The sequence below is a fragment of the Diceros bicornis genome, chromosome 3 (assembly GCF_020826845.1).
Source record: "Diceros bicornis minor isolate mBicDic1 chromosome 3, mDicBic1.mat.cur, whole genome shotgun sequence".
NCBI lineage: Eukaryota > Metazoa > Chordata > Mammalia > Perissodactyla > Rhinocerotidae > Diceros > Diceros bicornis.
Window position 1 is genome coordinate 14368121 of NC_080742.1, and position 15772 is coordinate 14383892.

Consider the following 15772-nt stretch of genomic DNA (forward strand, 5'->3'; position numbering starts at 1 on the left):
TCCTTATTGATCTTCTGTTTGGATGATCTATCCGTTGGTGTAAGTGGAGTGTTAAAGTCCCCTACTATTATTGTGTTACTGTCTATTTCTGTTTTTATGTCTGTTAATAATTGCTTTATATATTTAGGTGCATCTACATTGGGTGCGTAGATATTTACAAGTGTTACATCCTCTTGTTGGATTGTCCCCTTGATCATTATGTAATGCCCTTCTTTGTCTCTTTTTACAGTTTTTGTTTTAAAGTCTATTTTGTCTGATATGAGTACTGCTACCCCAGCTTTCTTTTCATTGCCATTTGCGTGGAGTATCTTTTTCCATCCCTTCACTTTCAGTTTGTGAGTGTCTTTAGGTCTGAAGTGTGTCTCTTGTATGCAGCATATATATGGGTCTTGTTTTTTTATCCAGAAGTTTTTAAATAATCTGTTTCTAAGCTATTCAACTAGTTACCTGTCTTAGGGAGTTTTTCTTTACTCACTGGGAGAAGGACTCAGTCCCTTCAGTGTGCGTTTAGTGCAAACAGCTCTCCTGGTATTTAACTGTACGTTGATGGAGACAAATGCTCCATGTGCTGTTTGCTTCAAGTCTCACCTTGTGTATGGATGTGAGCAGCATGGTACTGTGATTTATGGAGCTTTCAAACAGATGTCATTGCAGTGGCAATTAATGTATGGTTCCTGCTGCTGTGTTCAATAATTGCTCCTGGAAATTAGATATTATTCTTAATTTTCTTCCCCATTTATCAGATACAGGTTTGTTGTCATAGCCGCCATGACACAGCAAGTGACCTCGCACACTATGCTAAACTCACGGGAATAAGGAAGTGCCATGGTTCCAACCAGCCCCAAACTGTAATATGTTTAACAAGCCGCCCAAGATCCTTTAGCAGGCTAAGACGAACTCTGCCTCTTTGACAACTGTGTTTTATTGAGTTAGCTTTTCTGAGAGCAGATGAGTGAAAGAAAAGTCACATTTTTGAATGTGTTTAGAAGACTTTGTTGGAGTCAGACAGGAAACTGGAAATCTCAGAAGAACGTTTGTAATAGTGAGAGAAGTATTTTTTTTTAATACTATACCTCAGAAAAAATATTCTGCTATAAAAGTTTGTATTTTTAGATATCAAAGTAACCTGAATTTTTACTTTTATTTTTTTTTTCCTTTAGAATAATCTCTGTGGAATTACCAGACGATGCAAGGCAGTTTGGAATTCAGTTCAGATGGTGGCAACCATATCATTCTTCTCAAGGAGAAGACGTATGGGCTATTGATGAGATCATCATGACATCTGTCCTTTTCAACAGCATTAGTCTTGACTTTACCAATCTTGTGGAGGTCACTCAATCTCTGGGATTCTACCTTGGAAATGTTCAACCATGCTGTGGCCATGACTGGACTCTTTGGTAAGAATTTCATATTTTGTTGTTGTTGTTGTTAAAGGGTAAAGGTGTCACCTTTGTTGTTGTTGTTACAATTTGCAATAAGGATTGGAACACAAGGATGATCTTCTAATCCATCCAGCACTTAGTCATTTGTTCACAAATGTTTACTGAACATGAACCATATGAAAAGTCATTATTATGTCTACAAGTAAGATATCTTGGGAAGGAGGACTAAAAACAAAATGCTGATAGACTTAGGTAAATATAAAATTTCACCATAGTTATTAATGCTAAAATTTCATTTCCCACCATTGCATATAAAAACCCTCTCCAAAAAGTGTTAATAACTAAAAGAGACTTACATATTTCCCCTTCTTGGAGATCCAGCATGGTCATAGTGAAATGTGAAATCACTCTAATGACTATTTTAACAAAATTTCTCATGAGTAGTTCTGTTTTCATGCTGTCTTACATAAAGTCCAGGAAGTTTTTTCATCCCTAATTTATTAACTAAGATCTCCTTTTTAACACATTTTATCAAGCAGTATTAGACCAGTGACTCATATAGTTAATGTCGGTGGGCTTTCAAGATTGTGGGATATCCTAGTCAAGATACCTTTTCTTCTTATATTTTTGCCCCCTATGGTCATATGCAAAGTTAACTGTACAATAAGCAGTAAATAAATAATTTAAGGCTATGATTAGTACTTCACGCACATCAGTAGGATGACACAATACTGATTAACTGGAGTCAAGAGGTAGTTATTTTGGAGAGGGAGGAGGAGGCTATGTTCAGATAGTTCAGATAGTGGATACAATGTAGTAGAAGAACAGGGAGGTTCCAACCACATGCAGATCTGAAGGAAGAGCATTCCAACTATAGGAAACTTTGCAGTGCAAGGACTCCCAAAGCGAGAGTGACTATGGCATGTTCAAGGACCAGGAAGCAGGCCACTGGTGCTAGAGCCCAGGTAGTGAAGGAGTGAGTTTCAGGAATGGAAGCCAAGAGATGTGCAGGGGCCAGATCATGTATGGCTTCTAGGCCCAGAGATCCTGGATTAAAACTCAGGTCTGCATAATTCCAAAACCCACAGCCTTCACCATTGTGCATACTGCCCCTCTCAGGGTTCCTTTAGGACTTTAAACATAATTGAGGAATAATTTTCTAAGAGAGTTTTACTTTCTATTGAATCATGGTCAGACCGATTTAATTTGTCCGGATGAATCTTGCTGAAAGCTATTCACCGCAATTGTCTCCAGAGAGCATATCGTAAATGACCCATCAGTGACCTTATCATAATTGGAGGTAAATTTTACACACCATTGCACAGAAAATTACCTTTGATGGGAATTGTGCATGGACAGTCACATCTCACACACAGCAGGCTAAGATTCTAGCATCCAAATGACAGCTAATGGAATGGAAGTACAGCTGGTCACTTTTGCTGCAAGCACTGTCGAACTAGATAGAATGAATTTCTATGTGACAGAGTATGAAAGGTTATATTGTGTATTTTCTATTTGATAGCATCAGATGCTTGTTTTTATGGATGTTCTAAGAAAGTCATGGAGCCTTCAAAGAAAATAAAGGGATGAAGCAAAAGAAGATGCAAATATGTAATCCAAAATAATATTTCTTAGAATTATATGCTTCTGAAAATTTAATTTGACCTGAATTAACAGAAATTCAAATTGATCGTATGCCATAAACTATATCCCCCAAATTTGTGTAGTAGGTTTTTTTCAGCACTTTTAATACAATAAACAGTCATATCACGAATGCAAGTCCTGTATCATGTTTATTTTCATAAATAGTTAACATCTGCTCAAATAAACTCCAAAGTTGCTGAGCATTTTAATTTAACACTTGGGTTGAACGCATGATAACAGCAGTTTAATTTCTGTGCTTTGATCAAATCCCTAAGAACAATATCCTTTCACACAAATCTGATGAATATTCTTAACCTACCACTGCTTTAATTGGTAGAGATACATTTACTTTGTGAAAGTACAATCACAGTAATTATAGAAAACCATAAGAAAATATAAATAATTGTAAAATCCCCATGGGCACCTTGAGCAGCACCGTAGGAGTTTTATTAACAACCACATGTGAGCAATCAGATCTGACTTTCTGGTCTTCTCTGAAACGAAAAGGAGTTGTCTTGGTTATGAAACAACAGAGAGTATACTCGGGCAGTGATAATGAGACTAGAGAAACACATTAACTACTTTAATAAGGACATGAAAAATGCTCACTGCTCATTAAAATGAAACAACATGGAAGATCTCAAACTGTTCCCATTTTCTTAGCCAATGAGTCAGAATAAAGCCCCTTTTAATGACAGTTTTCTTTCTGCTGCTGTTGAGGAATATGTTGTCCAAGTTCAATGTGAACTCACTTAGGCAGTGTTTTTCAGAAATACTTTTACAATATTGAAATTCAAATGATGGTATTGACCAACTGTTTATCATAACCTCCTAGTCCTAAAACAAGTTGTTATTTTTTTTATGTAAAACCCTTGGAGCATATTATCTTATTAAGTAAACATGCTTTGAACATGTTCAAATATGTGGCCTCTGCCCTTCAATGACCTTGTTTCTCTCAAGGGAAATTTTGAAATGTATACATGTTCACTACAAATGGCTGGTATTAAATTAATTATTGTCGGCTTTTCCCAGCTGTGAGTTCATTTGGTTCTCATTTTCTAACTCATGACTTTCCACGAGCATGGATTGTTGTTACTGACTGTTCTCCAGGGAAAACTTGGACAATTGTTTTTTCATTAGAAGAACTGCAGTCAATATGCTATAAATCACTTTACAGTGTGTCATCTTAGAGCACTTTTTTCCATGGAGAAATGAATTGCTTTTAATTATCTGTAGTACTTTCCTTTCTTCCATACATAGTATCTGAAATTAGAACCTCTGTCTGCTTTATGTGCTAAAAATAGTCTTTCAACCTCTTACATATATTTTAAGATCACTAAGGGACTAGTTTTAACTGAGGTTTATTAAAGATTATCTGACTAATACTATTAGTGATAATACCAAGGGACTTTACATTCTTCTGTCCTATGTAATAGACTAATTAGGTATATAGGTGATAAGGACATTATTGTCATATTATGTAGTTTTGGTTTCTAAATGTGTACAACTGTGAGGGGATGGTCATTATAGCGTATTAGAATTGGAGATTGGTTTTAGTAGGAGAGATCAAGAGTTTTCCAGACAAGTAAAAGCTGAAGGAGTTCAGCACCACTAGACAGGCCTTAGGAGAAATGTTCAAGTTCTTCAAGCTTAAATGAAAGGGTGCTAATTAGTAACAGGAAAACATATAAAAGTATAAATCTCACTGGTAAAGGTAAATATGTAGTTAAATTCAGAATACTCTCATGTTGTAATGGTGGTGGGTAAATCACTTGTAAATCTAGTATGAAGATTAAAAGACAAAAGTAGTAAAAATAACTATAACTACAATAATTTGTTAATGGACACACAAGATAAAAAGATGTAAATTGTGGGGCTGGCCTGGTGGCGCAGCGATCAAGTGCGCACACTCTGCTTCGGCTGCCCGGGGTTCGCAGGTTCAGATCCCGGGCGCGCACTGACACACCGCTTATCAAGACGTGCTGTGACGGCATCCCATATAAAGTAGGGGAAGATGGGCACAGATGTTAGCCCAGGGCCAATCTTCCTTGGCACAAAGGGGAGGATTGGCATTGGATGTTGGCTCAGGGCTGATCTTCCTCACAAAAAAAAAAAAAAAAAAAGATGTAAATTGTGACATCAAAAACATAAAATGTAGGAAGAGGGAGTAAAAATGTAGAGCTTCAGTATGCATTTGAACTTAAGTTGTTATCAACTTAGAATATTACAATTATAAAAATGTTTTATGTATGCCTCATAGTAACTACAAAGCAAAAACCTATAGTAAATGCACAGAAGATAAAGAGAAAGAAATCTAAGCATACTGCTACAAAAAATCATTAAATCAGAAAAGAGCAAGAGAAGAAGTAAGGAACAAAGGAACTACAAAACAGCCAGAGAACAATTAACAAAATGACAATAGTAAATCCATACCTATTAATAATTGCTTTAAATATAAATGGACTGAATCCTCCAATCAAAAGACATAGAGTGACTGAATGGATTTAAAAAAAAAAAAACAAGACCTTGGGCCAACCCTGTGGCCTAGTGGTTAAGTTTGGTGCCCTCTGCTTTGGCAGCCTGGAGTTCGGTTCCCAGGCGCGGACCTATACCACTTGTTGGCGGCCGTGCTGTGGCAGCAACCCACATACAAAATAGAGGAAGATTTGCACAGATGTTAGTTCAGGGTGAATCTTCCTCAAGGAAAGGGAGGAAGATTGGCAACAGATGTTAGCTCAGGGCAACTCTTCCTTGGCAAAAAAAAAAAAAAAAAAAGACCCAACTATATGCTGCCTACAAGAGACTCACTTCAGCTTTAAGACTGCACACAGACTGAAAGTGAAGGGATGGAAAAGGTATTTCATACAAATGGAAGCAAAAAGAAAGCAGGGGTAGCTATACTTAGACAAAATAGACTTTAAGACAAAGACTGTAATAAGAGACAAAGAAAGTCATTAGATGATGATAAAGGGGTCAGTCCAACAAGAGGATATAACATTTGTAAATATTTATGCACCTAACATAGGAACACCTAAATATATAAAACAAGTATTAACAGACCTGAAGGGAGAAATAGACAGCAATACATTAATAGTAGAGGACTTCAGTGCCCCACTTTCAACAATGGATAGATCATCTAGACAGAATATCAATAAGGAAACATTGGACTTAAACAATACGTTAGACCAGATGGACTTAACAGACATTTACAGAACATTCCATCCAAAAACAGCCAAATACATGTTCTTGTCAAGTGCACATGGAACATTCTCCAGGATAGATCATATGGTAGGCCACAAAACAAGTCTTAATACGTTTAAGAAGATTGCAATCATATCAAACAACCTTTCCTACCACAATGGTATGAAACTAGAAATCAATTACAAGAAGAAAACTAGAAAATTCACAAACGTGGAGATTAAACAACATGCTACTCAATTTCCAATGGGTCAAAAAAATCAAAACAGAAAAAAATATCTTGAGACAAATGAAAATGGAAATATGACATACAAAAATGTATGGGATGCAGCAAAAGCAGTTGTAAGAGAGAATTTTATAACGATAAGTGCCTACATTAAGAAACAAGAAAGATCTCAAACAACTTAACTTTACACTTCAAGGAACTAGATAAAGAAGAACAAACTAAGCCCAAAGTTAGTAGAAGGAAGGAAATAACAAAGATCGGAGTGGAATTAAATGAAATAGAGACTAAAAAGATAATAGAAAAGATCAATGAAACTAAGAGCTGGTTTTTTTGTGTGTGTGTGAGGAAGATCAGCCCTGTGCTAACATCTGCCAATCCTCCTCTTTTTTTTTTTTTTTTTTGCTGAGGAAGACCGGCCCTGGGCTAACATCCGTGCCCATCCTCCTCCACTTTATATGGGATGCCGCCACACCATGGCCTGCCAAGCAGTGTGTCGGTGCACGCCCGGGATCCAAACCGGCGAACCCCAGGCCGTCGCAGTGGAACGTGCGCACTTAACCGCTTGTGCCACCCGGCCGGCCTCTAAGAGCTGTTTTTTGAAAAAAGAAGCAAAAGAGACAAACCTTTAGCTAGACTCACCAAGAAAAAAAAAGAGAGGATTCAAATAAATAAAATCAGAAATGAAACAGAAGGTGTTACAACTGATACCACAGAAGTACAAAGGATCATAAGAGACTACTATGAACAATTATATGCCAACAGGTTGGACAATCTAGAAGAAATGGATAAATTCCTAGAAACATACAACCTACCAAGATTGAATCACGTGGAAATAGAAATTACTAGTAAGGAGATTGAGTCAGTAATCAAAAACATCCCAACGAGCAAATCTAGGGCCAGATGGCTTCACTAGTGAATTGTACCAAACATTTACGGAATAATTAATATCAATCTTTTTTCAAATTCCTCTTGTGATTAGGCAAGAAAAAAATAAAAGTCTCCAAATCAGAAAGGAAGAAGTAAAACTGTCTCTATTTGCAGATGACATGATATTGTATATAGAAATCCCCAAAGACTCCACCAAAAAACTGTTAGAACTAAGGAATGAATTCAGTACAGCTGCAGGATACAAAATCAATATACAAAAATCAGTTGTGTTTCTATGCAGTAATAACAAACTATCAGAAAGAAAAATTAAGGGGCCGGCCCAGTGGCGTAGCAGTCAAGTGCACGCGCTCTGCTGCACCCACCCGGAGTTTGGATCCTGGGCACGCACTGACAAACTGCTTATCAAGCCATGCTGTGACGGCGTCCCGTATAAAGTGGAGGAAGATGGGCGCAGATGTTAGCCCAGGGCCGGTCTTCCTCAGCAAAAAAAGGAGGATTGGCGACAGATGTTAGCTCAGGGTTGATCTTCCTCACAAAAAAAAAAAGAAAAGAAAAATTAAGAAAACAATCCCATTTATGGTAGCATCAAAAAGAATAAAATACCTAGGAATAAATTTAACCAAGGAGGTGAAAGACCTGTACTCTGAAACCTGTAAATCATCGTGAAAGAAGTTGAAGAAGACACAAATAATTGGAAAGATACTCTGTGCTCATGGATTGGAAGAATTAATATTGTTTAAATGTCCATGCTACCGAAAGCAATCTACAGATTCAATGCAATCCTTATCAAAATTCCAATGGAATTTTTCACAGGAATAGAACAAACAATAATAGAACAATAAAATTTTTATGGAACCACAAAATACCCTGAAAGCAATCTTAGCGATGTAGCCAAAGCAGTCATGAGAAAGAAGAACAAAGCTGGAAGCATCACGCTTTCTGATTTCAAACTATGTTACAAAGCTATAGTAATCAAAACAGTATGGTACTGGCATAAAAACAGACACATAGACCAACAGAGAACAGAATAGAGAGCCAAGAAATAAACCCATGCATATATAGTCAATTAATTTTTGACAAAAGAGCCAAGACTATACAATGGGGAAAGGACAGTCTCTTTAATAAATGGTGTTTGAAAAACCAGACAGCCATTTGCTAATGGATGAAACTGGACCACTACACCATACACAAAGATTAACTCAAAATGGATTACAGACTTGAATATAAGACCTGAAACCATAAAACTCCTAGAGAGAACAGACAGTAAACTCCTTGACATCGGTCTTGGTGGTGATTTTTTGGATCTGACACCAAAGCCAAAGGCAACAAAAGCAAAAATCAACAAGTGAGACTACATTAAACTAAAAAGCTTCTGCACAGCAAAGGAAACCATCAACACATGAAAAGACAACCTAGGAAATGGGAGAAAATATTTGAAGATCATAAATCCAATAAGAAGTTAATATCCAAAATGTATAAAAAAGAAACACATAATAGCAAAAAAAGAAACAATCTGATTTAAAAATGGGCAGAGGATCTAAATAGACATTTTTCCAAAGAAGACATACAAAGGGCAACAGGTACCTGAAAAGGTGCTCAACATCACTAATCATCAGGGAAATGCAAATCAAACCCACAGTGAGATATCACCTTACACCTGTTGGAATGGCTATTATCAGAAAAGGGTGTTGGCAAGGATATGGCAAAAAGGGAACCCTTGTGCACTGTTGCGGGGAATCTAAACTGGTGAAGCCACTATGGAAAACAGTATGGAGGTTCCTCAAAAAATTAAAAATAGAACTCCATATGATCCAGCAATTCCACTTCTGGGTATCTATCCAAAGAAAATGAAAACACTAACTTGAAAAATATATGCACCCCCGTGTTCACTGCAGTATTATTTACAACAGCCAAGATATGAAAACAACCTATGTATTCATCAGTGGATGAATAGATAAAGAAAATGTGGTGTGTGTGTATATATATGTACACACACACACACACACACACACACACACACTGTGGAATACTATTCAGCCATAAAAAAGAATGAAATTTTGCCATTTGCAACAACATGGATGAACCTTGAGGGCATTGTGCTAAGTGAGATAAGTCAGACAGAGAATGACAAATACCATATGATCTCACTTATATGTGGAATCCTAAAAACAAAACAAAACAAAAAAACAAGCTGTAAGATACAGAAAACAGAATTAGTTGCCAAAGGTGGTGGGGGGTGGGGGTGGGTGAAATGGGTGGAGGGGGTCAAAAAGTACAAACTTCCAGTTATAAAATAAATAAGTCATGGGGATGTAATGTACAACATGGTGACTATAGTCAATAATATTGTATTGCATACTTGAAAGATGTTAAATGAGTGGATCTTAAAAGTCCTCATCACAAGAAAAAAAATTTTGTAACTGTGTGTGGGGATAGATGTTAACTAGACTTATTGTGATCATTTCACAATATATACAAATATCAAATCATTATGTTGTACACCTGAAACTAATATAATGTTATATATGACTTATACTTCAATTAAAAAAAAGATATATGTTCATATCTCGTGGGACATCTATAAGCATAGACAAGGATAAAGTATTCGTGTATTTTATGAGAAGCAAGAGTCACCTAGGGGAAAATCCTAGGCTAAAAGGATCCTAAAAGGATCCTAAAAGACTGTTTATCTTATAATATAAATTAAATACAGTTCCCTTGCAGTAAGAGGTAGGAAATAGTACTGTGACTCTATTAACAATTAAAGATAACCAATAATTTAGAGTTATATAATAGTTATATAATGATGTAGCAGAACTAATGATGAGTGAAATGTGTTTTAAGATATATAAGAGCAGCTGTAAAGTAGTTTTTAAGGTACTGCTAGGTTGTAAGAACCATCAGGAATCAACAATAATGTGTAGTCGTGGATGACACAAAAAGATTTCCTAACTGACCAGAGCTCCTGCTGGCACAGACCTAACATGCCTGTTTGGGGACATTCAGGCCCCCAGAAGGATCTAACACACATTTAGCAAGCAATGGGCCAAATATTTTTCAGTGAGATCCACCTTTCCTTCTGCTGCCTTTTGGTTACGTTTTTAAAATAATAATGTGTGTTTTAAGGGGTGAAGAGTCAAATAGTCTTTATTACATGCAGATCTTTATTCCTTTGGACTGGTCTTATGAAACCAGTCAAGGAGTTTGCCTGATACTGTAAGGAATGTGTCGTTGGGAAACACAAACAAAGGAGAGGTTGGGTTAGTGCCCAGCTGAAACTTTAGACAACCCTGATCCCTTAGGTTACAAGAAAGACAAATTCCTCATGATCTCTTTATAAGATGAATCTACCTATAGAATAAAAATAATAGCCAACTTAATTTCTTTAGGATTTTTCTTTCATTAAACATCAACCTATAACTTACATAGAAATTTTGTCAGTTTGAATAGTTCATTAGTAAACCTAGAGTATTCTTGGGATTATTTTTTTACAAAGGCTGTTAAAAAAAGCAGTAAATCAACTTAAATTGTGCTGCTGAAGGAAATCAGTTGGGGTGAGATGGCTCCCAAGAGCTGCTTCAAGTACTATTTCACAGTAAGTGGTCGTTCTAGGAAGCTTAGCAGATAGATAAAGTAAATATATTGAGTGGCAAACTGAAAAGTCACTTACTGTGATTTTCAGCAACTGTAAAAGGAGTATTTTCAGTACCCAGGCATGTCAGTGCCTCTATAAAATTGGTAATATAATTGAATATACCCCAAAATAGATTTATAAATGACTTGTTAAAGTAGAGCCTACTTATTAGGCTTTTTCACCATGAGGATTTCATTACATGAAGATTTTAATTCGTTGGTAGACTAACTGATACATTCAACTGTTTATTAATTACACTGTAGGCACTGTTTGTGCTGGAGGTGTAGCAGTTGGTATTGAGCGTGGAGATAGAAAAGTCCTTTGTGGAGCTTACATTTTAGGGTGGAATAACCACAGTAAACAAGTCAGCAAATTGATAGTAATATTTCAGATAGTGATAAGTGCTGTGAGGATAAAGGGATGGAATGTTAGGTGGCAGAAGTGGAGATTGAGACTATTTTAGGTAAGATGGTCAAGAAAGCCCCTCTGGGAGGCATTAGATTAGAGACCAGAATGATGAGAAAGAGACAACGATGTAAAGTGTGCAAGGAAAGCACTGCAGGTGGAGAGAACAGCAAGAGCAAAGGCTCTGAGGCAGGCAAGGGACTAGATTATGTTAGGGCCTTACAGAGCAACGCAAAGATTTTGGATTTTACTCTAAGTCTTATGGGAATCCAGTAAATAACTTGTAGCAGAGAAGTGACGTGATCATACATATATTTTAGAAACAATTCTGGCTGCTGTGTGGAGAATATGGTAGAGGGTAAACAGGAGAAGCAGTAGAAGGAACCCAGCTCAGAGGCTAACAGTGTCATCCACATGTGCTTGTAATGGTGCTAGGAATAGGACGATGCAGGTGAGAAATGGACCACTTGAAGGTATATATTAGAGGATAAAAGCTTGGAACCTGCCAAAGGAACAGATAAAATGGCCATGTTCCAAGACTTGTGTCCTGTTGATGTCCAGGCTGTTGACTTTTGAGTCATTTATTTCTCCAAAATTAGATTTCCCCAAAAATCTCCATTTGGACTAAGTAGCTAAGTGAGATTTGAGAAGTAAGAGAACATAGCACTAAACAAATTAACAAGAGAAATCTACATTTAATGATTTAGATTCATGGTACACCTGGCTTATGGAAACAGAAATTTAATAGACTGAGATGATCACTTTCTATGGACAGAGGTTCATATGGACAGAGAATCTTTGTGGTAGCCCTGGGTGATCTGGCCCAGTTGGCCTCTCCTGCCTTCCTGCCTTTCACTAAGTCCACCCCAACCACGTTGGTCTTTTTTCGCTCTACTCCAACAAGCCAAGCTCTTCCTCTCCCAGCACCTTTGCATTAGCTGTGCCTCTTCTGGGGAATCTCTTTTGTTAGTCATTCTGGGCACAGTGCCAGGACCGCCAAGCTTTTTCCAGGGGACTAGAAAAAGCCCAAAGGCTGGGAAAATGAATATTATATCAAAAATATAAGAAAATTGCAAAAATAAAATTAATGAATTTTAATTAAATACCTAGAAAACACAACATATGTCAACTCCATTAATTCTAAATTTAAATATTCACAAAATTTTATGATATTGGAAATAATTTTTTGGTCAGATTTCTGAGTATGCTGAGAAATCAAAGCCAAATGTATATTACATGCATTACTACCAGCCAAATAAAATTTAAAGGCAAAATTATAAAATCCACTTGAAGGTTTTTGCAACAACAAGTATATATTTAATGTGGGACATGGGTGCATTTTGTTAATATGGACGCAACACAAGAATAACAGGAGTAAAGAGATTCTGGATAGTCAAAGATCTGAGATGAGTTGAAGTTATTAACAGCAGTAGGTGAGGCTGGAAACAGCTAAAGCTCCTCTGATTCCTCTCCTCCCACCATGAGTGGCAAGGCAGTATTGTTGGTGAAAATGGCCCCTGACAACTTAACTACTCACACACACCCGCAGATTCCTGACACAAGACTGGCAGGCACCACAAGAGTCCAGAGGAGCTATTTTCCCCTGAGTTCCCCACTCCCTGACAGTCTGTCCCTCGGTCTCCCTCTCTCTCTGCTTCTCTCTTTGGGGGCTGCAGCCCAGGCTGTGCTTTGTGCTGACACCCCCTCTGACTTTTACCCAGCAGAGATTTCCCTTTTTCCGAAACAATTTATTCCAACTGCTGAACATTTCCTAAAAACGCCATTAGGTGGGCAAAATGAAGATTCATCTGAAACTTGACAGAAATCTTTAAAATCATTATCTCACCAACAAATTTCTATAAACTTTAAAACTCGATTTTTTAAAAAGTTATTGGAATCAGCTGCTGGCATCTAGACTTTGGGAGAATTGGGCTAGTTCCACAGGAGACAAAGGAGGGTGACAGCTGCAGATGGAACCCTGGACTCCTATTGAAGGATGGAGGAGCCACTCTCTGGCTCCTGACAGAGTCACTGGTCCACCCACCCATCCCCCTCATTCGAAAGAGAAGACAGTGCTCATTTGTGGTCATGGCCATTGTGTACAGACAGCCTGAATCTCTAACTTAGATGACAAAATCCCTCCAATTCTGTCTCCCACACGTGAAATGACCCGATCCTTGAGAGTAAACTGCCACAAAGTTCCCAATTTTATGCTGAGTTTGGTTTGCAAAGAGGTTTCTTTCTATAAAAGCTGAATAAACAGCAGCTAAGCAGCTCAACTTATGCTTTTTATTGACCTAAGAGTTTATGTAGCTTCAAGTAAGATTCTAGTCCTGACTTGAAGAACTAGGTGTAAATTTCCAAACTGAGAAAATGGAAATGAGAATGAAGAAGCTAAAGAATATAAACTATGTACTTTAATTAATTAATTTAGTGTGTTTGTGTGTGTCCAAGGAAGGACAGCCCTGAGCTAACATCCATGCCAATCCTCCTCTTTTTGCTGAGGAAGACCGGCCCTAAGCTAACATCCATGCCGATCTTCCTCCACTTTATGTGGGACACCGCCGCAGCATGGCCTGACAAACAGTGTGTCAGTGCACACCCAGGATCCGAACCTGGGCCGCCAGCAGCGGAGGACGCGCACTTAACCACTAAGTCACAGGGCCGACCCCTAAACTATGTACTTTAAATAGGAATGATAAAGAAAAGCAAAATAAAGCAGGTGCTAGGGACAAAAGTATAAAGGAAATATTTCTATTTGAAATAGATAGCAATAAGCCTGTGTATTCCAAAACACCTTCACTTGCCAACTCAACAAGATAAGTAAGGAGTGGTCTAGCCACTTAGAAATCCATAAGGACTTTTTAAATAAAGTATTGAATAAATACATGACAAAACGTATTATGTGGAGAAATTCCAAATTTGTTTGAAGCTGTAGATTGAATGAAGTGAGTAAAAACGGTTGTAATAAAATTAATTTGGTATCTGGAAATTTCCTACATGGACTTAGTCCAGTTGAGAAACTGATTGAGAGAATGTAGTCATGAAACCAGGGAGAAAATTAATAAATCAGCTTATCAAATGAATATGGTATGTTAAGCCCACATTTTATTTGTTCTCTCTCCAAATTCCCCATTGGAGTAATCCAAGCAATGTAACAGAGAAAAATGCTGTACCATTCTTGGAATTTGAAACTTGAATGAGCTTCTGGAGAAAACGGTGCTGGAGGATAGTGTGTTGATGAGAGTAGATTGAGTGGAAGTTGGGTGGCCCTCACCCCTGGCCCCACTAAACTCTTCTAGACTGAAGCTGGGGCTACAGACTAGTAACAGAGGTGGTGCCATGAGGAGTGAAAGTCCACAGAAAGATGAAAATAGGGCCTCCACACACTGAATACCATAGAATGGAGACCATAATGCAAAACCTGCTAGAGTTACAAAGGGAAAATCACAACAACCGTAAATCAGAGTGTGACTTTAATGTTTTGTTTGAGTCCTTTGCTTGAGTCCTTGTTTGTCAAGCAAACAAAAAATAAGTGAGGCCCTAGACAAATGTATAGAGGTAATTAACAAGGATGACTTAATAGATAAAGAAAAAGCTTGTACCCTACAAATAAAAAATATGTATCCCTTTTAAATGTCCATTGGACATTTGCAAAAATGATTATGAACTAAGGCTTAGAGGCAATCTTAATAGATACCAATAAAACATAACACCAAAAGCAGGGACCATAAAGGTCACATATTCCAGGCACTTAAAATTTTTAAACTTGTATTTGGGGAGAAGAAACCTCTTAGAAAACAAAACGTGACAAGAAATTGGGAGCAAGGGGATATTTGCAACATATATGACAGACTACATATCCTGATACGTGGAGAACTCTTATATGAATAAGTAATAAAAAGATAAATCCCAGTTTGAAAAATGAGCAAAGTACGTGAAAATGCTCTTCACACACACACCAAAAAAACTGCAAATAGCCAATAAACATGAATAGCGTGTTAACTTCTCTAGTAATCAAAGAAATGTAGGTTAAAGCCTATGCGTAAAGTAGCTAAAATGAAATATATTGTCAATGTTTGGTATTGATAAGTGGTAAGAATTGGCAGCTCAGTCATTGTTAATGTTTTTGGTAAATGTAACTTAGTACAACCTTTTTGGAGAGCAACTTGGCAGTAAGTGCTAACTTTTAAAATTTGCTTTGACCAAGCAATTCTGCTTCTAGGAATTTATCCTAAGGAAATAATTGGACAAGTACCCAAAGATATACAAGGATGCCTATTATAGAGGCACTGTTTGTAACAGTGAAAAATGGAAACAATGTCCAAAGATTTCCTGAATTGGAGATTGGCTTTATTCATTAAAAATGACAGTGTCTCACCATATTTTCTCATT

The 15772-nt window shown here is 37.3% G+C and overlaps 1 protein-coding gene across 2 annotated transcripts in view; it reads left to right on the forward strand.

The window, feature by feature from the left end:
• RELN (reelin) overlaps positions 1 to 15772 on the forward strand; it is a 485778-nt gene that overhangs the window by 334770 nt on the left and 135236 nt on the right. For both annotated transcript variants that reach the window (XM_058523829.1, XM_058523821.1), the window contains exon 20: positions 1161 to 1397. In XM_058523829.1, the coding sequence (XP_058379812.1) occupies positions 1161 to 1397 (237 nt within the window). The remainder of the gene's footprint in view (positions 1 to 1160; positions 1398 to 15772) is intronic.